General features: G+C 42.1%; 1 protein-coding gene across 2 annotated transcripts; it reads left to right on the top strand.

Annotated features, from left to right (window-relative positions):
- Nucleotides 1-598: 598 nt before the first annotated feature.
- CCDC80 (coiled-coil domain containing 80) lies at nucleotides 599-22,431 on the top strand. 2 transcript variants are annotated; one of them, XM_063350952.1, is made up of 8 exons: nucleotides 599-1,244; nucleotides 1,627-3,530; nucleotides 7,480-7,636; nucleotides 12,609-12,745; nucleotides 13,313-13,461; nucleotides 16,708-16,811; nucleotides 18,454-18,534; nucleotides 21,307-22,431. In XM_063350952.1, exons 2-8 carry the CDS (start codon nucleotides 1,635-1,637, stop codon nucleotides 21,651-21,653), a joined length of 2,871 nt encoding a protein of 956 aa, XP_063207022.1. In that variant the 5' UTR covers nucleotides 599-1,244; nucleotides 1,627-1,634; the 3' UTR covers nucleotides 21,654-22,431. The 2 variants fall into 2 exon arrangements, with proteins under 2 accessions (XP_063207022.1, XP_063207031.1); XM_063350961.1 differs by having other exon boundaries at nucleotides 1,624-3,530.
- Nucleotides 22,432-23,669: the final 1,238 nt, after the last annotated feature.

Raw genomic sequence — 23,669 nt, 5'->3', positions numbered from 1 at the left:
TTTGCACCTTTTCTGTTTGGTTGGTTGGTTTTTTTACTGCTAGTGCACATTCATGGGAAATACATCTCACTCTAATTTTAGTACAATAATAAAGTAAACATCCTCATCCCCTTAAAAACTACAAATTAACAAACAGCCATGCCCATATGATGTTTGCAGAAAAGACTACACCAACATACGTGAGGACCTGAAAGAGAAATTGGTTGGAAAGTGTAGAGAAATTGGATTTCACTGGAGTACTCCCAGAAAGCAAACAAACAAGGAAAGGGGGAACAGGAGGCAGAATTAATGGAGTTAAAAAACAATAACTCTTAAACACCAGAGCTGCTATTGACACCAATGGGGAAATGCACTTCTCACAGGACTATTTTTTATCCAGATCGTGTCCATTCAATGGGAGGAAAGAGAAAGCCGAGGTTGTGGAGTGCCAGGGAGCTGGGACGCGTGAACGAAAGAGTTAAAGCTGGAGGCACCCTCTCTGAAGTGCTCTGTGATGCTGTGCAGTGTTTCAGCCCCCAGAGCCTTCCTCCTCCTCCTCCCTCCCTGTGTCGGAGTTGAGAGGAGGCGGGTTCTGCTGAGCTGTTAAATCCTGAGTGAAGTTTCCCCCATTTCCAGTGGCCACCGTTGTCTGAGGCTGGTTCGGAGCAGGGCTGGGGTTACCCTGACATTTCTGGGACGGCGGCCAGCCAAGAAGGGAAAGAGAAGAAAAGACGAGTCTTTTACAATTTGCTTTTGTCGAAGTGTAGAGAAAGGGGAAAGGGAAGCGTCCTTTCTTTTTTTTTTTTTTCAGCATCACATTCCTGTGTTTTTCCTCAGCCTGGAAAATATATTAATGCTGGTGCTTTACTCTCTGGAAACAAAGGAGCTAAACGGGACTGAGGAAGCAAGAAGTGGGAAGGAGGCTTGGGAAGTTTAAAAGAGAGAGACTCGGAGCAGCTGGGATTTCCCTTTTCTTAAATGAAATCCCCGCCTATGCGGGTAACTGGTAGAGCAAAAAGCCAGACCTGCAGGTAAATGGAGAAGCAGAGATCCCAAAGGAAATTTCCTCTAACCTTATCCCGCTTGTCAAGAAGGTGAAGAAGAAAGAAAATTAAAAGACCCACGGGGAGACAGACAGGCTCTGGGACCTGTTGGGCTGCATAAAGATAAATCACAGGGCAGCAGCAAAGCTGTATGGCATTGGTCTCCTTTTAAAGGAAAAAGACGTGAAACCTCGTCGCTGGAAGGCGAACTTCCCTGAGAGTGTAAGTCTCAAGTCAAATTCTTGGCTTTCTGCTCTACGTACCGGACCCTCTCCCTGTGTATGTTTGCATGTGTGTATGTGATAGCGTGAGAGAGAGAGACAGAGAGAAAGAGAAGGATGCAGATCACAGTGTCCTTTTGGATAGACGGAGTCATGTTACAGACAGATGATCTCATTTTTGCATAAAATGATCCATTTTGTGCTTTTCCAAAAATAACTGTAAACTGTACAAAGCCACCAGGGCAGGACTGAGATGTAATCAGCACTTTTAAATCACAAAAACTAGCCAGCCAGTGCTTTGCGCTTTTTTTTGTCACTTGTGCAAGGTATCATCATACTGTTAACATCTAACTTTTTCCCTTTCTCCTCCTCCCCTCAAGCAGATTGCACAATGCACTGGAGGCCAGCTCTCAGCTTAGCCCTGCTGTGGGCAGCGTGGCTAGTGTGCGGCTCTGAGAAGACCGGGAGGCTAGCGGAGAGAGGGAGCCATGGAGTTAGGAAAGTGCCCCTGGCTTACAGGGCTCCAAGCAGCCTCCTCAGAAGGTCTGGAGCATCCCTGAGGAATTCGAGCCCAAATCCCCAACACCCCGTCACCAAGAGGGATTCTTCAGCACCTCCAAAGGCACCTGCCAATCTCCTGCACGGGGAAGCACGTTCCCAGGCCAGGGGCATGGGCACGAGAATGAGACGGGTACAGAGACTCACAGCTGCAGCCAAATACTCCAAGTCTGAAATGATTAAGGATGAAGGGATATCCTCTGCCTCACAGTCACGAGTGGTACGTTTCCCTTCGGGGGCAAGTTCTCCCAATGTCCTGGCCAGCTTTGCTGGGAAAAATCGGGTGTGGGTCATTTCTGCCCCCCATGCCTCTGAGGGCTACTACCGGCTCATGATGAGCCTGCTGAAAAACGACGTTTACTGCGAACTGGCTGAGAGGCACATCCAGCAGATTGTGTTGTTCCATGAAGAAGGGGAAGAAGGGGGAAAAGTCAGAAGGATAACCAACGAAGGAAAAATCCTGGAGCAGCCACTAGATCCTGCCCTCATACCTAAGCTCATGAGCTTTCTGAAACTGGAGAAGGGGAAATTTGGCATGGTGCTGTTGAAGAAAACTCTGCAGGTGGAGGAAAGGTATCCTTATCCAGTCAGGCTAGAGGCCATGTACGAAGTTATTGATCAAAGCCCCATCAGAAAAATTGAGAAGATGAGGCAAAAGGGCTTCATCCAGACTTGCAAAGCAGCTGGGGTGGAGGGACAAGTGGTTGAGGAAGGCAATAATGGGGGCAGCACCCAGCCAACCCCTGGTGGTGGACACGTCCAGGTGTCAGCAAGGAAGGAGGAGCCAAGGAGGAGCAATAATCAGCCAACAAGGACCAAAACAGTGAGGAAACCAATGACAACCACAGTGGCCACTCCTCTGCCTACAGTAAGGACCACTACCCTTCCTCCCACCACCACAACTACCCGTGCCACCACCCGCGCAGTGACAACAGCAAGCCGGTCTACGACAACAACTACACCCCTCCCCACCACGCAGAGGACCTGGACCACGAAGTCACATTCCACCACAGAGTACCACAGGCTGCCAGTAGCCCCCGATGCCACCACACCACGAGTCACAGCCTCTGAGGATTTCTACTCTCCTGTGTGGAAGGCAAACCGCAGGGACCGGCAGCGTGGCCACTCGCAGAAACACCCGGTGGCCACACGGAAACCAAGCAAAGCTGCCCACTATGACAGTTTCACAGAAGTCCCAACAGCTCCCGCAGTGCACTATACAAAGGCAAATGTGGGTAGATTTAAAGATAACCGAACAGATAGGAAGGACTATAACCATAGGGACCTGAATGTCACACCAGGGCAACACAAACCAACTAAGACTAAACCACCAAAAAAGAAGGCCCAAGAAAAGATACTGAGCAATGAATATGAAGATAAATATGACCCAAGCAAGCCTGCTAGTTCCCATTTAGAAGAAGAGATTGCAGTGGGAAATATTCCCCCAAGGAAAGGAAAAGAATCAAAGAAGCATGAGCGAATGGATAAACCTGAGAAGAAGAAGAAGAAGGACAGATCTGACAAGCTGCAGAAGAGTGAGAAGCAGTCCAAGAAGGACAAAGCTGAGAAAAAGAGCAAGCAGGACAAAGACCGTAGCAAGAAGAACAAGAAGGGGAGCAGGACCGAGAATGAGGATTTCCCCAAGCCCAACAAGAAGCCTTTCCTACAGCCACCCAGAAAATCAGTGACTGACCTCCTGGAATATTTTGAAGGCAAAAGGCGGCTCATTGTAAGTAACTCGTTCATCTGAATCTTATTTCATAAATTAAGTCATATCTCCCTCCTAGTAGGAACATGCAGAACGGAAAGTTTATAGTTATTTTGCATTATTCTTTGTTGTTGCTTTTGTTTAAGAGGTAAAATTTCTAGACCCAAACAATCATTTCCAACAGGGAGGGCTTCGTAGCCTCATGCTGGAAATCTTACATGCAGTATGAACACCAGCCAGCCAGGAATTATGCTAAAACTCTTCCCAGTCGCTTCCATGAGCCACCATATAGCCATGAGATTATTTTGCTTCCAGTGGATATGGAGGTGCCAGGATCTGTAGAGATATGATCGATAAAATGAAGCTCCAGCGTGGATTACATCCCTTCATCGCTTTGGGGTACTTGCCAATGTTACCACAGTTTGATGCTCTGCGTGTCCTGCCAGCTGGCACACCTGTTTTGTATTGGTGCTGGTGTCCTAAAACTGGCAGCAGGCCAGGTGGCTTGGCAGTACTAGTGCATGTCTGACTGAGGATACGCACAAAGGCGTATGATCAGATGCCCTGAGGTAGGATTGTTACGTTTGCTATTCTTTCTGATGGGAATTTGGCATTCAAATCTTCTAGACATCTTCAGAGAACCCATGCAAACTTTATTTTGTTTTGGGTTTTTCCCCTGCTGTTTTTATTAAACTATAACACTATGGTAAGTTTTCAAGTCTGAGAAACTCAGCATGGTCTGGAGTCACTTGTCCCAGGGTTTAATAATGTTGTATGTTTTTCCAACTACTTATCTAAAAAAACACTTCACCTGGGACAGGAAACAGTTTTAGCTGTAGTACAAATGTTTTTTCTGGCAGATGGCACATACTCTGAAAGGTACACTTTGAAAAACAGTTCTTTAAAAATATTATTGTGGGAGCTGGTTTCTTGCAATTATTCTACTGCAAGTTGGCCTGTTTCACAGTTATTGTCCAATAGTCAGTGTCACAAACACAGCTTTGACTTTCCAATACAAATAGCTAAGATGCCAAACTAAGTTTTCAACCATTGGAATTTAATAATCAGCCATAGGAATTTAATAATCGTTCTGCTGATGATTCACAGACCTGAGCAGAAGCTAACTTTCTTCTCTCCCTCCCCATTCTTCCAGCTGTAGGGGCTGTGCAGAGCTAGCAGACTTGCATTCCCCAACATGATAGAAACGGAGAAGAGCCATATAGTTGAAAATTTTGAACTTGATTGAATTTTGCAAAAAAAATGCTTGTTAGTTACTTGGTAACTAGTAGTTAACCAAATCAAAAGCTCAGAGAGAGAAACTGCACAGAAGTTTGGGATCTTTGAAGCTTGGTCATATATCTCAGTGCTGAGGCTTCCAAAACATGTGCAGTATCAGGACAAATAAAAACAAATTTGAAAAAAAGAGCCAAAACCAGAGTTCACAGATGTCAGGCTGTGAATTCATTACACCAACACAGTCCTGGCAATTTAAAGGCTGGTCTTGAAATTTGAACCTTCTGATATTAGGCCACCTATCAGCTGGATCTCCAAGAAAAGGGTTGCACAATCTCAGGTTGTCAGGCCAAAACTCACAGAAGACAAATGATTATTCCACACTGCACTTCACTTTTCCATTATCTAATACCATCCTCAGCCTGCCTGCTCTAAAGTTTCTTGCAGAATAGGTTTGATTTGGTCATCAGTAAAAGCAGTGGCTGAACTCTACTATCTCTTTGCCACACATGGCACATGTGGAAAACAAACTTCTCAAGCTTCTTTGAATCCACACACATTTTGCATCCCTTCCTATCAAACTGTTGAGCTCCTTTAGGGTCAGTCCTTCCAGCTAGATGAACTCTGCCATTCCTGAGTCTTCAAACTCCCCCTCCAGAGAATTTGCCCTCACTGCTGCAGAAGCGGCTCTACTTGAGTTATTCCCCATTGCTTTGCTGTACTTCTGTCTTTCAGACGCTTTAATAGACTGGGTCCTGAGGGCATTGTTTCAGTCCTCTCCCAAAAGTCTTTTGAGAGAGACATGGGGTTTCAAGTCCTACACATCATTAAGGATTTCAGGTCACAGATTTCAGCGTGAATTTCAAATATCCAGGATATTGAAGGCTATTCTAGGTTAAGTTCAATTAATGACAAATATAGGACCCAGCTGCAGAAACTGGGAAAATGTACGCGTTTTGCATCCTGCAGTCCCACCTCTCTAGAGTGGGGCTTTTGTTGCAGTCTTACTAATGTTGAGAAGTCTTGACTCAGTGACTTTGGGTGACTTTGGGTTTTTTGTTTATTCCTCTGTGGTGATGAAATGCAGACTGGTGGTTTATATATAACACTCCATTTATACCCACATGCACATATGTGCAGATGCACATACACACACGTGCATGCAAAAGCAGATAGATACAGCGTGCTGCCTGGGTCAAAACAGCCCTAGCACAAAGCTTTAATTTGTAGTTTGCTTTGCCTCTTAAATGTTCCCGGCTTTGCTCTACAAGGTTTAATCAAGTAGATGAAATTCAAACTTGACTGTGCATTCCTGGTTACAACCTCCGAAACTAGGAGTGCAATACAAACCAATGATCTGGTTTTGATCTCAGTACTCAAATCCTTTTCATGATCCTTTTTTCATTTGACAAATTTCTATGCAATTTAAAAGCATGTTACATGTTATGGCCCAGAAATCAAATCCTCTTTGTGCCTGACTCTCATTCAGCTTCATGTCCCAATGCTGTAGTCATGCCAGGGGGCCTTTGCAGAAATGAGAGTCAGATCTTATAAGCCCAGAAATGCCTCTTACATTTCAGTACACTGATGAACTGGATTTATAAGGAGTATATCATAAAAATTAGCCTCCAGGGCCTACCAACTTCAGAAGGCAGCTAGAAGATTATTGCACCTGTTACAGACTAAAGCATAAGTTTGCAATTGAAGGATTCTGGTGATTATTTATGACTTTAAACCATAAAATTTGGGTCCAGATTCCAGCTCCCGTCATGCTTGGGGGATTGGTGGCAGGTGCTTGATTGCAGTTCACCACTGCCAGTTAGAATGGTTACATTGCCAGAGCTGCCAGAGCTCCTCTCCACCTCCTGCTGGAAATGGCTGCATAGGACCATCGCATGTTGTTACACACGCACCCTCCCTGGAACATTTGCATCTCAGGCACTGATGAAAGATCTAAGTTATGTGCTTTAAACTTTTGAAAAGTTAAATCTTTGTAATTGTTAGGAGGCCTTGAAATAAGTACTATAAACCCTAGAGGTTTTTATACTTTTGTTGTTGTAATTGTTCCTCCTCCCACTCTAGCCGTGGCTTCCAGTAAATATAAGTCCTTGAAGACATCAAAGTAGCTTAGAACAAACAAAAGCTAAATCAGCACTTTTCAGATGAGGTTGCAGTGGCCTTAGCAAGTCTTCAAGGTCTTCTTATTTGGCCATCAGTTACATAAGTATTCATGTAGCCCTAGTTGTACTCACTCCTTCACAGTCAGACACCAGGGGCCCTGCCTGGACCATGGGATGAGGCCAGAGCGGCTGCCATGTTCCCAGTGCTCCCACTGTGAATGAGGAGGGGAAATCCTAGATTCATGACACCACTGAAGGCTGTGAGGAAGACCTGTCAGGACTGTCAGGGCAAGAGATAATAAGAGAGTACATGGTTTTCTGTAAAATCCAGTGCCATTTCTTCTATCAGCACTGTGGACAGGCAGCAGAGGAGCTGTTGCCACCAGCTGGCCGTGCTTCCTAAGGTTTTCCTATGGCTGGTTGAACACTTTGGGTCAGGCCTGGGACTAAAGGTACAGTCCAAACACAAATAAATAAGATGATGCTACAGAGCTGTCAACAGCTCTATGGAAAAGATATCCTGGTTTGCAGAACAGTGACTAGTTCTCCTTCAGTAAAATACTCATATGCTTCCTTCCTTATACTAAACAAGCTCTTTTGTCTTTGCTACCAACCAGCTGATCACGACCCCCAAGGTGGACAACACCATGTATGTACAGCAGCGAGACGAATATCTGGAAAGCTTCTGCAAGATGGCAACGAGGAAGATCTCAGTCATTACAATTTTTGGCACCATGAACAACAGCAGCATGAAAATTGACCACTTCCAGCTAGGTTCTTTTTTTTTTTAATAATTTCTTTCCATCCTGTGGGCACAATACAGACAGAAAAGGGAGAAATCCCCCCAGCTTGGGTCAAAATCTAAGCAAGATCATTTATTGTGGTCCAGTTGCGCTTTCAAACCCATTCCTCCTCCTTCCACGCCAACTACACCCCTTTTGTATTTATATAAGTGTCTCTGGTATTTTCCATGTTTAGGCTTCCAGTGCTGTAACATGAACACCTTCAGCTTTCTTTGTGGGAATTCTTAAAGCCAGTAAAACAGTGAAACAATGAAAAGGCAGAAAAATGTGACGAGGGCATGGGACAGAAAGAGGACACTAGGCTCAACTCTACCAATATCTTGAATACCAACCTCACTGTCTAACCAAACGGCTGCTCTAATACAATGCCCCACCCCCCTTGGTTTTTGCAGGACATCTGACATGGATGGCTAGATACTGGCTAGCGCAATTTAAACACTGCTTAAAGAAACAGGCTGTTGTTATGAAGGAGAGGAGACTGGGTGCCGGAAATGCTGAAGGGAGCTGTTTGAGATTATCGTCAAAACTTGGCCCAAGTTAATACTATTTTGAAGTTCAATATCATTATCTCCCTGCTCTGCCACATAACATTTTCTCATGCCTTTGCACTCCTCACAAGGTCATGGAAAAAGCTTCATTTTTCAGAGGCACGCACTGGCAAAACCCAGGACAGAGAGAAGCATGCTAGTTAGACCCCTTGCTGTGAGTTCCTTTCCTTCCCAGGATCAACTTTCCCAGGCTTAAGAGCTGATTTTGATATGTTCACAAAGTGAGTATTCTCCTCCACAGTAAGGGATATACCATCCAGGTGCAATTTCCCCTCTGTACTCATGGACAGATATTAATTTAGAATATTTCAACCGTAGCCTCTAGGTACGTACAACCTTACAAATTTGCACCAGCTTACCTGATATTTAAAGGTTTACCATTTGAAGTCCTATCGCCTCTCTTTACGCGTAAAGGAAGATACCCATCAGTGTGACTGCTTATTGCTGGCTATTGTAAAGAGGTTCATCTCACTGAAGCCAGAGGTTTTGGAGGCACTATAAATCCAACTATGAGAGACTTGAGAAGTAGCTCATTCAGTAATATTTAGTACCAGCTTCTTTACATACAGGGTTCCCATATAGATAGGTGACACTGGGCATCCATCTCTCTTAGGCAGCTTTGAAACGACTGGTGTCAGTGTTCAGGTCCTGGGGAAGTACCCACCAAAGCCAGTGAGAACCTTTCCTTTCATAACAGTAGGGTTTGGACAAAGACTTCAGGTCCCAGTCCAGCAAAGCACTTAAGTTAGGTGTCTCTTGAATCATATGAACATTCTCATTGCTGTCTGCGGCTAGAGGTTAACACCACTGTGAATGCTTTGCTGGAGGAAGGCAAAGAAATAGTATAACAGCTGTTAGTTTTGCTTATAAGTCCACCACATCTTTCCTCTGGAAGTTCATCTGGTTTTACCAGACCTTGGGAAGAGATGTACGATGGAACAGAAAACTCAGGACCACACCAGCTCCAGGGTATTTCAGGTCTGGCATACAACAGGCCAGAAGATCACATATTTATGTCTGGATTCCTGCTGTGCCTCTACTCCTCTCAGAGGGAGAGGACCTAGTGGGGAACCAGGAGCTTTGTGTCCCTAAATGACAGTGAGTCACAAATCCTGCCAGACTGTCCATTTGTGCACCTCCTTGACAAATCTGGAGCGGTACAGGATTTTCCACACCAGGCCAAGGTTACTCAAGGTCATTTTTTGTGTACCTAGGCCCATCTGCCTGTCAGTGGACTGTTTAGGATTATATTTAGCTCCAGTCTGGCGAATAAACAGACATTCACTCTGACATAGACCATACTCTTTCAGACGGTTCCAAACTTAACCTACACCCAAACTTTCCCCAAACCACAGAAGCGTATATAACAGCTGAACTCTCACAGGAGGAATTAACTTGCTGAAGAAAAACAGGAGGCTTAGAAGGGTGTAAGTTAAACCTGACATGAAATTCACCTTACATTTTTGCCCAAAACACCAAATCCTGAGCTTTTTTAAAAGTTTAAATAATACAAATAATACAAATGTTTTTCCATGTCTTCCTTCCCTACCTTTCCTGCTTGCATTGCCTCTTCATGTCTCATTCTCTGTCAGCATGAGAGGCAGCAAAATCTCCTAAGAAACATTTCGTTCACAGTATTTATGCTGTAGTGAGAAGCCTTAGCACCCAGCATGATGAGATCTACTTGTAGTGCTGCATCTTGGGACTCAGATGCAAATGACAACAGAAAAACCCACAGAAAAAACTTTTCACTTGAAATTTCAAACACATTTAGAAGCAGTGAATGAAAGAGAGCTCATTAACACTGTTTGGCCAAGATCAGCTCACAATGAAACCAAAGAGCATTTCCCAGTTTCCCACTGTAATGATACAAAAGCCGAGCATCACTGCAGAGGTCTTCTCTACACCCTGAGTCAGCCATGTGGTCTCTTTTCCCCACCTCATGGGAACAGGGCTTTAGTCAACCAACTACCACCCCCAGGCTACCTACCTTACAGTCAAAGCCAATACCTAATCTATTAGGCCACTGTACTGCTACAACAAACTGCTGAATTTCTTTGCAACCTCATTTGAATTATTTTTAAAGAGTAAGTCATCTTCGCAGCCTGTCTAGCTGCTAGAGATGTATGGAGAAAAGTTTCCACACTCTCTCAGTGACCTTTCTAGAAAGAGCAAAGAGAGCAAGTATTTTGCAGGTAGCAGCAGACAGTCTCAACTCTCGTTGTTCTTCATGCTGATCCCAGATGTCCTTTATGCAGTGGAGGCCCAGGATAAAGAGTGAATTGGAAAGAGGTGATTAGATTAACTTCTTTTTTTTTCTCCCTAGAAATCACTTCCAAGTTTGAAAGGCAGGCCAGTCTTTGTGTCATTATTTTTTTTGCCCTGAAACATTTTTCTGTATCACTCCTGTCATCTAATTTTCTTTTTTGAAGAAGTTTTGAAAGAAAATCTCCTAACAATGAAACTGTAAAGTACTATCTTAATGTTGATATCTACAGTCTTTAAAGCAGAAGAGTGCCATGGGTCAGTTGGTCTAAGGTACTGCGCCATACAGCTGTTTTCCATCACATTTCACACTAACACCTTTTGCATTACTCTACCTCCATATGGGCCAATGAGATAGTCTATGCTTTTGTAGAGAATTGTTTGCAGACACAAGTATGAATTTTTGGCCTATGTTTTAACGGTCGTGCGTGCCGTTAGTAACATGTAGATCTCACTGACAAAGCATTGATGCATGATTTACAGATGTTTTACCAAGTGAATAACCAATTAGCACATCCAGCAACCCATCCAATAGGGAATTTATAACATTGCCTATAATTCTTTACAAAACTTTCAACTGAGGTACATATAACCATGTAAAACCATACAAATTATGTCTATAGCTTGATTAGTATAACTGAATTTTAACATTTGCTGGTTTGATTTTTTTTCTGTAAGAAATGGGTCCAAGGTGAGAAACCTAAAGGTCAGGTTCTGATTCAGAAATTTTCCCAAAGTTTTAATTCAGAAGTTTCATTCAGTCTATTACACAGATTGGACCTACTGCAAAATTTGAAGCGGATCAGTATGCTCCTTAAAGGCTACGGATGTTTAGAAAATTATTTAAAATGCCTTATTGTACAATGAATCAAATCTTTTCTGTCGCTGTGTGCTCCACTTGGATCGATTAATCTCATCTTTATTTGCTGGTGAATAATGGTGGAGCGGGGGACAGGAAAGTTGTACCTCTGGATTCTAGCTCTTGATCAGCTGTTGCAACTCTGACTTCAGGCAAGTCACTTAAGCCGTGGCTGGGATTTCTAAGTGAGGACATGAATACTTATATTCATCATGGTGTCATAGGGCGTAAGCGAGTAACGTTTGCAGAGAACTTGTTGGTGCCCGGGTGACATTTCACTTTGTGTGCGATTTAGCCTGTCTTTAGCTCTCCAGGCCCACAGTTGCATACAAGGCATGTTCCAGCGTTGTCACAGTTGTATAGCGCTGTGCTGGATGCTACAGCTGAGACTGAATTGGTGACACAGAGGTTTCCAGAACTTGGCCCTAATACACCATGGTTCCTTTCAGGGAAAGTAAGGAACCACAGTACCTCCACCAGCTTTTCTTGTACATGCTTCAAATCTCTGCCTTCAGAGGTCGTCTTCTCCTCAAGCGTTTCTGAATGTTTTCTTAGGGTACAGCAGTGAGTAGGTACAAATCATTCTCAAAATTAAGTTTTTTCCTGTCAGGGTACTAGAATGGGAAATTAACATCGGCAAGCAGACGGAGGAGGAGTGCCACAGCAGGGTATACAGAGAGACCTGAAGAGCTAGGACTGCAGTATTCAAGACACATTAAACAGTTTCTGGTTTCTTGTAGTCACTAAACCTCCCATGTAACTTTTTAAGACTGGAAAGGTTAACTCTAGTGTCCTGGCCAACCTCAAGCTGTTCTAGCTATATTTTACTGACCCAGATTCTCTGTGCTGTTTCATTTGGATATGGTGTTTTCCAGCTCCTGTCCTAAATTGTTGAACAGTTTCTATTTTCTATTCCAGAAGTGGCTACATTTCAGGAGCTGGTGAAATTATTAGTACAGACGTATACATGTATAAACATATTGAAAAAATCTGCACGATCTTTCCAAGAAAAAGCAGGCAAAAGCAAGTAGAAATGTTGACTACTGAAGTGCATGTGCCCTATGATAGACTGATTTTCAGAAAATACTGGGACTGAAAACAGGACAGTTAAAAGCCATGGTGCCATCCGGATGCTTTTTAATATCTTGCCTATGCAGCAGGAAAAGGGCTTCCAAGAAATTAATTTCCCCCTTTCTTTCAAGGTGAAATTAAAGGCAGAGTGTTGTGTGATTCCATGACTATTTTTATTTCTCTTTTTTTCTCACATTAAGATAATGAAAAGCCCATGAAAGTGATAGAGGATGAAGACCTTGTGGACCAACAGCTCATCAGTGAGTTAAGGAAAGAGTATGGGATGACTTACAATGACTTCTTCATGGTGCTGACGGACACTGACATGAAGGTCAAGGTGAGGGTTTTGACTCTTTCAAAGAAAAGGCATTGGAAAAATTTTAGGGAATTATACTACAGGTTTGCATGTGAGGCACATAAGAGACTGATGCAGGACCTGGTCATTGCTGGAGGACAAGCAAAAGGGACAGTAAGAGAAATTTTCAGGAATTTAGTAGCTATCTTCATTTTCTGCAGTTAGGGGAGTTAGGAACCCGCACACTGGTTTTAATGTAGTACCTGGCATTCTAAAACACAGAGCTTGGCCGCTCGACAGGATGACAACACATTGTATATGGACAATGCTCTAGTTGAATGGTCTTACAAAAGAATATAATGACAATTTGTTGCCTGCAATGGCCTGGCCTTATCACATTGGGCAAATAATGAAAATATGCCACTTCCAAAGGGCAGCCTGACTGCAAAACCAATAACGTTGTCCACGATTTCTAATCAGTTTTAGGCCTTATTACCCATGTGTAAACAGGAATACTTGAATCTCTCTATCTCCTACAGTGCTGTGATATGTGCAGAAAGATTGCTAATATGTGCATCCTTTTATCCATCTGTTCTTTTTTCTAAACAGCAATACTATGAAGTACCCATAGCAATGAAGTCCGTGTTTGATTTGATCGACACCTTCCAGTCACGAATTAAAGACATGGAAAGACAGAAAAAAGAGGGCATTGTCTGCAAAGAAGATAAGAAGCAATCCCTTGAGAGCTTCTTATCCAGGTATTATCTTCTGTTCTTATCTGCTGCTAGTTCTAATAATTATCGTCTTATTGGAAAAATACCCATCCAAGTATTTCTGTGATTTTTAAATACAGATTTCTCAGTATTTACAGTGTTGAACAAATACAGAGATGTAGCCATTGCTATATGCAGTCTTGTCCAGAGCACTGGAAGTCAGGATTCGTGTTGTGTTTCCTGACTGACTACACATTCTTTGAACACTAACTTTCTGTACCTCAGCACCCCCATCATGACATGGAGGTAATAACACTGATTTACATTAGAAGAGCAAATAAGGATTAATTCACAGATGTTAGCTCAGTATTTTGAATGTATGAAGCACAGTGTTTATGTGTTTCAATCATCAGCCTTCACAATCTCATTAATCCCATTCTAATTCCTTCCATGTAGCTCAAATCAGTAATTAATTCTCTCTAACTTCCCTCTAATCCTGCTAGAGATAACAGTTGGTCTCTGCCAGTATTAGTCATGCATATTATTAAAGGTCTTGCAGATGTCTCTTGCAAAATGTTTGAGACCTTCTGCAGAAAGACAGTTTTGTTTATGCAATTTCTATATGCCATGTCACTGATCTACCTGCGAGACCTAAATTACAGGCAATAAACATGTCTGGACTGTGGGAATTCAGATCCACAGAAGAGCTGTACAGCTATAACCCTCTCTGTTACAGGATAATTTACATAAAATTACGGCTACCCCATCACTCAGACTTTACCTGTTACTACTGTATCCTCCTCACCTACTATCAGAATTCACGGGAATACAGTTAATGCCAGATGGCTATGAAAATAACCAAGGCAGCATGATGGATTATGACTTGAGGGGGAAAGGAGCAACAGGTAATGAGGAGGTTGTTGCTTCGTAAACATTTTAAAATTCAATGGCCACTTCAACAGAAAGAGAACTTTTTACAAGATCCACCCCACCCACCTCACTACCTCCTGTTTAGGTCTCAGTGATTCATCCTCAAGACCACCAAGAAGAACCACAGTTTGGAAACAGCTGAGCAACACAAGAGCGAGCTTGTATGCTGGAAAGTTACACGCCCCAAATCCTTCTTTGCTTGCAAACAGCCCTAGTAATAAACACACATTAGAAAAACAGGCAGGAAACATGCAGAGCGTTGCATCTATAAACAGACCTGCTGCTGCACAGAATGCATTTGTCGTTTGTGAAACAAGCATCAGGCTTTAAATATTGGGTGGACTTCACTAGCCACGTTAACTGGTCAGATTCCCAACAAGATTAATTCCAGCTTTCTCCGAGATTATCTTCCCAGCTGAACAAGAGTCCTGGCATCATTTCGCTGGCGTTGCTCATTGGGGAGGTCAGTTATAATAATGCAAATATTGTTCTTAGCAAGCCTGGCTGGCGTGCAAGGAGACCATGAGAGCCAGAGCTGGACTGAATAAAGCTTAAAAGCCACATGTATCAGGAGAAGATCCTTGAGTTTGGTGGGGGGAGTCCTCCTGTAACACCAAAATACTGGCTGTGCTGCTCTGTGGGCTCACAAACAAGAATTGGATGCAAAATAGGTAGAAGGGGAAGAAATGATACACATAGGGAAGGGTCTGGCAGATGTGTCAAGACAGGAATACTGGCCTGTTGTTTCTGATGTCAGAAATAAGGTATACATCTGTACATTAGTGATGGTGAACTAACTGCTGTAAAGGACCAACTGAATTAATTTCTCAGTAAGATGTAGCCCCAGACAAGCACACTAGGTATAGGGATTGCCTGGAGCAGGGGTATAAAACAGCTTAAGGGGCTTTCAACCCTTTTCAGCTCTGTGCATCTCCAAAGGAGATACTCAAAAAAATAGAAAGGAATGAGAGTATCTTAAAGCAGCTCACAGATAAGATACCATCAGATTCATGCCCTAGATAAAATATGAACCAATGTTTACATTCTCAGTCACTGTTTATAGGTAGCCAGGTGCTTTTGCTATACAAAATATCACAAAGATTATTTTCAGAATAACAACAAAAATTTCCCCCTTTCCTTCACGTCACGTATGTGATTCTTAATGCTTCTCATTCCTATTCACATATGTGTATACCAACACCTATGTCTCTTTGCTGTTCCTCCTGGGCAAGATTAAAATTGGGAGCTTTACTTTTAAGGGATTTACTCTTTTAATTCTAAAAATAGATGCGGTATCAGTTGGTCAACAAGACAAAGACATCATCATCCCCTGTTCTTTCAGCCACAACTTCTGTGACTTTGAGCAAGTATTACTGTATTTTCTGCTTCTCTCAAGTGGAACAGAATTGACCCATCACATTAGCCCTTATTTTGAGACTTTCACATGCTGCTGCAGAAAGGCAGGCTATTATTATACCAGAGTAACATCTGCATCCATTTAAAAGATCATTTCCTGCTATAAAAATATCCCTGCAGTTTTGCAAATTCCTTTAAATCTGATTTATTTAGGTTTAATGGAGAAGTACCTTTATTCAAAAAAGGGGTTGTTTGGAGAGTATTTAAAACCCCTATAGTTAGAATTTTAAAAGGTTTCAAGTGTCCTTATGGCATTGCCTTTCTTTGAGAGGACAACAGAAGGTGCTCCTTGTGCAAAAGTTTCATTAGAAGGGGCATCCCATATTAAAGAAAAAAATCAAAGATTTATCTTATTGCCCCATGCATGCCTTATATAGCCACAGGCTCACACAGCCACACACATAAAAACAATCTCAGATTTAAAGCCATGGTAAAGGTATTTTCAGCAAGTGTGGTAGAGAAGAAAAAGAGGCCAGTGAGTATTTACACAGAAGTATGAGTTATGTCTGAAATGAAGATACACCCTAATTCTCAGACAGCCCTTGGACTGCAAAATAACTGTGTAGTTCCAACAGTGGTGAATGATGTAAAAGCTAAATGTCTAGTGAGGAATTCTACAGGAATCTTTCTTTCCCTTGAATATACACTTCTCAGCATTGTTGTAACTACTGAAGGGGCCTTTGAGCAAAGATCATAAGCTTTGCAGCGTTTGTTTGGCAAAGCAGCGAAACTGCAGATGGTTCTTTGAGAGTTTTCAAGTTGTAAAATTCAAAACAAGCTTTATCCTCTCTCAGTGATGGATAGAACTGGAAAGATCTCCCATACAGCTGTTACTTAGAAGTTGTGAGATACGCGACATATCTCAGCCTACAGAGAACAAAAATGCTGAGAGGACTCGAGTCACATGTCATGAACGTGCCCTGTTGCACTCTATTCTCTTTCCAGGTTCCGATGGAGAAGGCGGCTGGTGGTGATCTCTGCTCCCAGTGATGAGGACTGGGCTTATTCCCAGCAGCTTGCTGCTCTCAGTGGACAAGCCTGCAATTTTGGTGAGTCAAAAGAAATTATATTCTTGCTCCCCAAAACCACATCCTTCCTGGTGATGTGATGGATTCCTTTGCTCACGTCTGAACCTAGACAGTCCAAGGAGTCTGACAACTGAAAAATTTGCTGTAGCTACTCCAAATACAAATGGAAAATACTGTGCTAAGCAGGTAGTACAGCACACCCTGACAGCTAAGACAGCTAAACAAAGTGTTCCCTGGAATCATCTACGTGAGGCAGAAGAGTTCAGCACTCCGAAGCTTCTCTTTGGGCTTGTACTTCAGGAGATCAATAGTATTTTCTTTTTCTTACTGCACAGATTAACAACATAAACACAATGCTTTGGGAAGGGCAGATCCACTTATAGCCAGCTCAGAACTGGGCCAGGTATCAGGGAGATGCATGGACATCAGTTTTTTTTTTTTTCTTTTCCTTCCTGCTTCATTGCCAAAAACTGTAGAAATATTAATGGAAGCTGCTTTACCCCAATACAGACCCTCCCAGCCCCCTAACTAGATATTAAGATCCAACTATATAGTCAGTGGAGAGAGGCAGGCTCCTCCAGGAGGCAATTAAGAGCAAGACCCAGAAACACTCCCCTGTCTTTCCATTATGAAGCCCTGAGAGACTTTTTAACTTAGATTCCTAGCAATGCAAGTACTATACAGGGCCTAGACCTGACTCCTACAACAGAATGAAACAGGTCCCATTCAAAAGCCACTATTTCAATACATTTCAGTTATGTCTAGAGATCTGCACAGTATCACTGCTACACTGTTTATTCATAATCACCTGGCTTTTATTCAGCATCATCTCATTTGGTAACTACCAAAGTAAACTGTGACATGGACCAATGTAAAATGCTTTCTGAAGAAAGGGATGTAAGCAAACCAGTTAATTCTCCCCACCCTTTGTTAGCTTGAAGGACATCCAGGGAGTTAGTTCTTAAAGCATTTGTCCTAAATGGGTGTTTTAACTAAGTGATATGTTTCCAAGTATCTTACTTCCAAATTGTAAAAACAGTTACATCAAAGATTTTGTAGATCATACAGACTCACGTTACACAAAGTTTCTACAGCCCCTAAGGTCCTTCTTCAAAGCAGAGGCAACAGTTCAAAGAGAACAAATGAGAGGAGTGAATGCCTGTCTTAAGCCACTCTCTGCAATCATTTGAAGTCTAACTGTGATAGGTTATATTGCCTTGAAATACTTTGTTTCTGTGTATGACAAGTAAGAGCTTTACTAGTGAACAAAACAGTGCAGAGACATTCTGAATTTGGGGAATGGCCTCTGTAATTTACTGGTGTGCTTGATGCCATGCCTGTCTATCCCTATTATCCCTATGCTACAGAACCACACCAAATGCTGTTGTCCTTGGGACACTAGCAACAGCTTTTATGCAACTGATACCACGTTTATTCAACACACTAGTTTATCCCCGTGTCTGGGACAGGTGATGTGACTGGCACAGGTGATGTGACTGGCACAGACTCCAGAGAAATCAGTAACTCTCCTTCCTAGGGGGCTGCTGAGACTGGCCTCTAATTTAGCATGCACAGACCTGTGCATGAAAAAAACCCTGAAATCTGCCCAAGAATGAGCAGAAAGAACTGGTCTGACCAAAAAACTGCTTCATTTCCTCCACAGGTCTGCGCCATATAACTATCCTCAAATTGTTAGGACTTGGAGAAGATATTGGTGGTGTCTTAGAGTTGTATCCAATTAATGGTAAGTGACTGTTTCCAGTTTCTTCAGTACTACCCATGAAGGGCATTGCATAGTGCTGAGTGTTTCTTTGCTGTAATTTCTTTAGAGGGATGGGTATGACTGTTTTTCTCTTTTGCTTTGTTTCTTTTAAGAAGCAAGACACCAAAGCAAACTGTAAGTTTTCTTGGTGTTCCCGTGCTAAACATTATATAGCTGCTTCAGGATAGAAAAGCCTGAATACCGTCTGGAAGTCATCTCACATCTTTATCTCCCACCTAAATATGCAGTCCCAAGTACACTCCTCTGCCTGCCTTGCTGTCAAAGACAAAGGGATGTTGGTGCCTCTTACACGCTCAGGAGTTTGCAGGGCTAATAGAACATCGACCCAGCAGCTTCTCTTATATGGGTCCCTCATTCATCTTCATAGAATGGTTCGGGCTGGAAAGGACCTTTTAATGATCATCTAGTCCAACTCCCCTGCCACGTGCAGGAACATCTTTCACTAGATCAGGTTGCTCAAAGACCCATACAACCTGACCTTGAACACTTCCAGTGACGGGGCATCCACAACTTCTCTGTGCAACCTGTTCCAGTGTCACCACCCTCATCTTAAAAAAACCCTCTTGCTTATATTCAATCTAAGTCTACCCTCTTCCGGTTTAAAACCATTACCCTTTGTCCTGTCTCCATGAGCCTTAGTAAAAAGTCTTTCTCCACCTTTCTTATAAGCAAGCCCACTTTAAGTATTCCACTTGCATCCCAGCAGGCTACTTCAAGTAGCTATTCTTACGAGATCTCACTGCTAGGGTACATTTCAAATGCTACAGGTTCCTCTGCTACCTAATCCAAACAACTGCCTCCATCAGTGGAGACAAAGACAGGACGGAGCTTATTTATGCCACTGTAATTCCTACAGCTCTGTACATGAAAGCACCTTAGTCCTTCTACCACATATAGACATAAGTCTGTGCCAAAGAAAGAATATTAACAGAGGAAGCAGATGTCATACTTCTTCCATCAACACTTTTGCAGCCTCCACTTACTTTTCATTGAAGGACTTTCTGACCTTGGTTATAGCTGCTATTTGTTAAGATCAAGAGATTTCTTTTCAATTTACTTGTCTAATCTCCCTTTGAATTCACATTAACTTCTAGCACGTATCCTCTTGTGAGAACCTCTACAGATCTGCAAGATATCTTTTTTTTTGTCCTGAACACAGCTCCTATAGCTTTGATAACCCTTAACTCTTGGTGTGGGGGAAAGAAGGTAAACATTTAATCCCTATCCATTCCTGCAGTGATACTGACAGTTCTGTAGACCTCCCCTAACCCATTTATTATACAGTCTGCAGTCTTTACTTACTCGGTCATTTCTTATACAGAGTTTATTGCAAACCTATGATCAACTTTGTGTCCTTTTTGACTTTTTTTCCCAGTTCTACCATATTTTTTTGAGGCGAGAGAACCAGAATTGCATGCAGTTTTGAAGATGCACACAAAGAATAGGTTTCCATAGTGGCATAATTATACTCTGTTTTAGTTTTTATTATTTTCCTCGTGGTTTATAACATCTGTTTTGGCTTTTCACCATTAGTGAGCACTGAACTACCCTTTCATGAAACTCGCTTTCATAGCCCTAAGACCTCATTGCCAAGTGGTAATGGTCAAACTTCACCATTTCTTATGTGGAGTTAGCAAAATTTTCACCACGTGCATCATTTTACTTCAATCTGAATAGAATTTCTTCCATTGTTTTATTAACCAGTCACACAGCCTTACAAGGCTCTTCTGCAGTCCTTCACAATCATCCGCTGCCCTTACTACCCTGAGTACCTCCACACCTCCAGTACACTTCCTCACCTCTGTTCTCATACATTATGTGCATCATTTATTTACAAAGATGCTGAACACCACCACTCCCAGCACAAACAACCGCTGAACTTCACTGGTGACCTTCCTCCACTCTAGGAACTGATCATTCACTCCCACCTTGTTTCTGCCTTTCGACCAAACTATCAAAGTTCCTTTTTCAGCATTGTGTAAATCCACATAGGCTGTATCAGCGAGACCACCCGTAGCCACCAAAGCCACAGGATGCTGCTTTGTAAGAATCCTGTTGCCAAGCCAACTATGTATATGTGTGCATGTATATGTGTATATATATATATATATATATATGTTTAGGGGTCCACTGATCTTAGTTGCCTTATACTTTCTACTCATTTACCCAGCACAGACTTCACACTTAAAAGCCTGAAGTTCACCAGATTTGCACCAGAACATATATTTTAAAGTGGACATGACACCTACCACAGCCCATATCTTGCATATCATGACAGTTCAAGAGTGAGGCTCTATACCGCCATTAACAGCCCAGCAAATTCATCCTGCAATTCTTCACATTATCACAGTGTAATTCTAATGATTTCTTTCACTGTGACTGTTTTTTACATATGCTTTCTGCATCATGTGAACCAGTGACCCAAGCTGCATAGAAGCCAAAGAAGTGCACATGTTGGGTGACAAAAAGGTGTGCCACACTCTTATTAGCTTCAGCCTAGAGAATAAAGACAAGTCTACTAAACCTAACAAAACCTTTAAAAAATACATCTTTACTTCCCAGTGGAGCAGCTTCATTTCGGAACCAGGGAATCCTGAAATTGTTGAAAACAAGAGTCTTATATTGCCAACTATTGGGCTATATCCTATCTCATGTTGCTAACTTGCTTACCTACAAACCATCATCACTGCCTAAACAAAATGTCAATGCTGTTTTTATGTGATTACTTTCTAGGAAGCTCTACTGTAGACCGAGAAGATATCCCAGCTAATTTGGTGAAGGACATTCGAAATTATTTCCAAATTAGCCCAGAATATTTCTCCATGCTTCTAGTTGGGAAAGATGGAAACGTCAAATCCTGGTATCCTTCTCCAATGTGGTCTATGGCGATTGTGTATGATCTGATTGATTCCATGCAGCTTCGGCGACAGGAAATGACAATTCAGCAATCGCTTGGCATGCAGTGCCCAGATGATGAGTATGGTGGGTATGGTTACCATAGCTATCACCAGGGATACCAGGAAGGTTACCAAGATGACTATCGTCACCACGGAAGTTACCACCATGGATATCCATACTGAAAAGAGCAACTTAGCCTCTGACTGCCCTGTGTCTGTCTTCTAATAGCTATTCAAGCAATAGGTGGTCAGTTGCAGAAAGTCTTCCCAGGCCACCTAGGTATCCATGCCTTGTTCTTCCACTGTTCAATCAAAGGACTTTGGTCATTTGCCTTCTCAAAAATGCAGAAGCCTTTACAGTGAAGCAATTCAAACCAGTAGTATTGAAGCTTTAAACAATAAAGACTCCTTTATATTTTTAAACCTTTATAAACAAAGGGCATCAACCGGTGCTGTTCATATTAAAACCAAACAAAAACACCCCACAGCCCCAGTCCATGGACACTACTGTAGGGCAGGACACAAACTGTCCAAGAAATACCGCAATGCTCTTTTTAGTATTTTTTTCTAAGGAAAAAAAAATAAGTATATTTATTGGAAAGTGAGACTGCATTGTGTTCATGAAAAGAAGCAAAGAATCACACTTCAGGACTTCCCCAGAAAAGGAAAATTTAAGAAGCATGGGGTAGGCTCTTTAATAATAACAACAGTAACAATAATAAAATCCTTTTGAAGTACCTTGTCTAAAAAGACAGCATCCGTTCTACAGTGCATTAACATTGTAATTAGGTGACTTTATCAATGAAAATAAGAATTCATGGCTATGGCAGGATTTGATCCAATACAATACAATGTAAAGTTCTTAACTACAAAGCTTGCTGCATGGACATTTATTGGGGTCCCTGATCTCTTAGGTCCTGCCTGCCTGACAGTTAAATCCAAGCTAATGAGAGCTAAGTGGAAACACCAACCACAGTTAGCATTGTCTGAAATACAGAAAACTGAAAAGCATTATTTTCATCAGAACAAAAGGACAAATTTCTCATTTGCATATATTTTAAATGCATTGTAACTAGCTCTCTATAATAATGTTTTTAATTAAACTATTGCTCTAAATTTCAAATTTCCTTTTACCTCTTCCTGTCCTTAATCTTTTACAAACCTGGTCACTTTCTGGGGCAGGCTGCCCTCCGTACCACAAGTTCTAGTGAGCACAGGGTACAGCTCCCGGCTTACCTCTCAAGTGGGGGAAGGTAGACATTTGACAGAACCATTTTGAGAGGAGTGCTGCCTGCAGAGAGCTTCCAAGCTCTCATTAACTACAGCACTTCCACAGCCGAAAGCAGTGGACAGAGAAATTAAAAAAAAAAAACCCAAAGAGAAGCTATAAAAAAAGAGTCACAGAACTAAAAGGTTTCTAGAAGAAAATGGGAGGTCCCATAGCTCAGTTTTAGAAAACTAGTGCTTATTGCATCAGTGTATTAAGGTCAGCTGCCTAACTTTCTTTGCCTGAAGTAAAAGCAGAGGAAAGTAGACCAGATGTCTAACAGCCACCTCCTATAGACAAAAAGAGAAACACATTTGGGTGTTTTCTTTCAGATGTTCACTTCAACTTCTCTGTCATCTTGTTTTCCATGTAAATGAAAGCCCTTTTAACTCACATTACAAATCACAGAAACAAAATGTCCTGTGCTGAGCAGGAGGAGGAGACAGTTATCTTTCTTACAAAAGAGAGTGCAACACCTGATCCAAATTGCCTTTTTTTTTCCTCCTCTCCAGAATTCGAAGTTAAGTTGTGCAAGTACCAAACCCAGCCTAGGCATTCAGTGGGAGTTGCATTAAAAAGACAATTCCAAACAACTTGTCCACTTATAAGGGAGGTTGGGACAGGCTCTTAACCAAAACTACACATTCTAATATTCATCGTATTTGAGGAAAACTCAGTATTATTCTACATTCTGGTGTCGATTCCTGCTTTCATTTAAAACTGGCTCAGAATTATCAGAAACTTTTAGCAATGATTTAAAATCTGGATTTTGCAACCTACCTCTCCCTTTGGAAAACTAAAAGCGAAGCCTGAAGGAACACCAAGCCAAAAAATCCTTTCAACAACAGCATATAGTTATCTTGAAGACTATGAGCATTTGGGAGCTGCACTATTCCAAATTAAGACTTCATTTTGCAAAACACAAATCCAAA

The sequence above is a fragment of the Chroicocephalus ridibundus genome, chromosome 1, assembly GCF_963924245.1.
Source record: "Chroicocephalus ridibundus chromosome 1, bChrRid1.1, whole genome shotgun sequence".
NCBI classification, from domain to species: domain Eukaryota; kingdom Metazoa; phylum Chordata; class Aves; order Charadriiformes; family Laridae; genus Chroicocephalus; species Chroicocephalus ridibundus.
The sequence above is the reverse complement of the archived record's forward strand: the minus strand, read 5'-3'. Positions and strand labels throughout refer to the sequence as shown.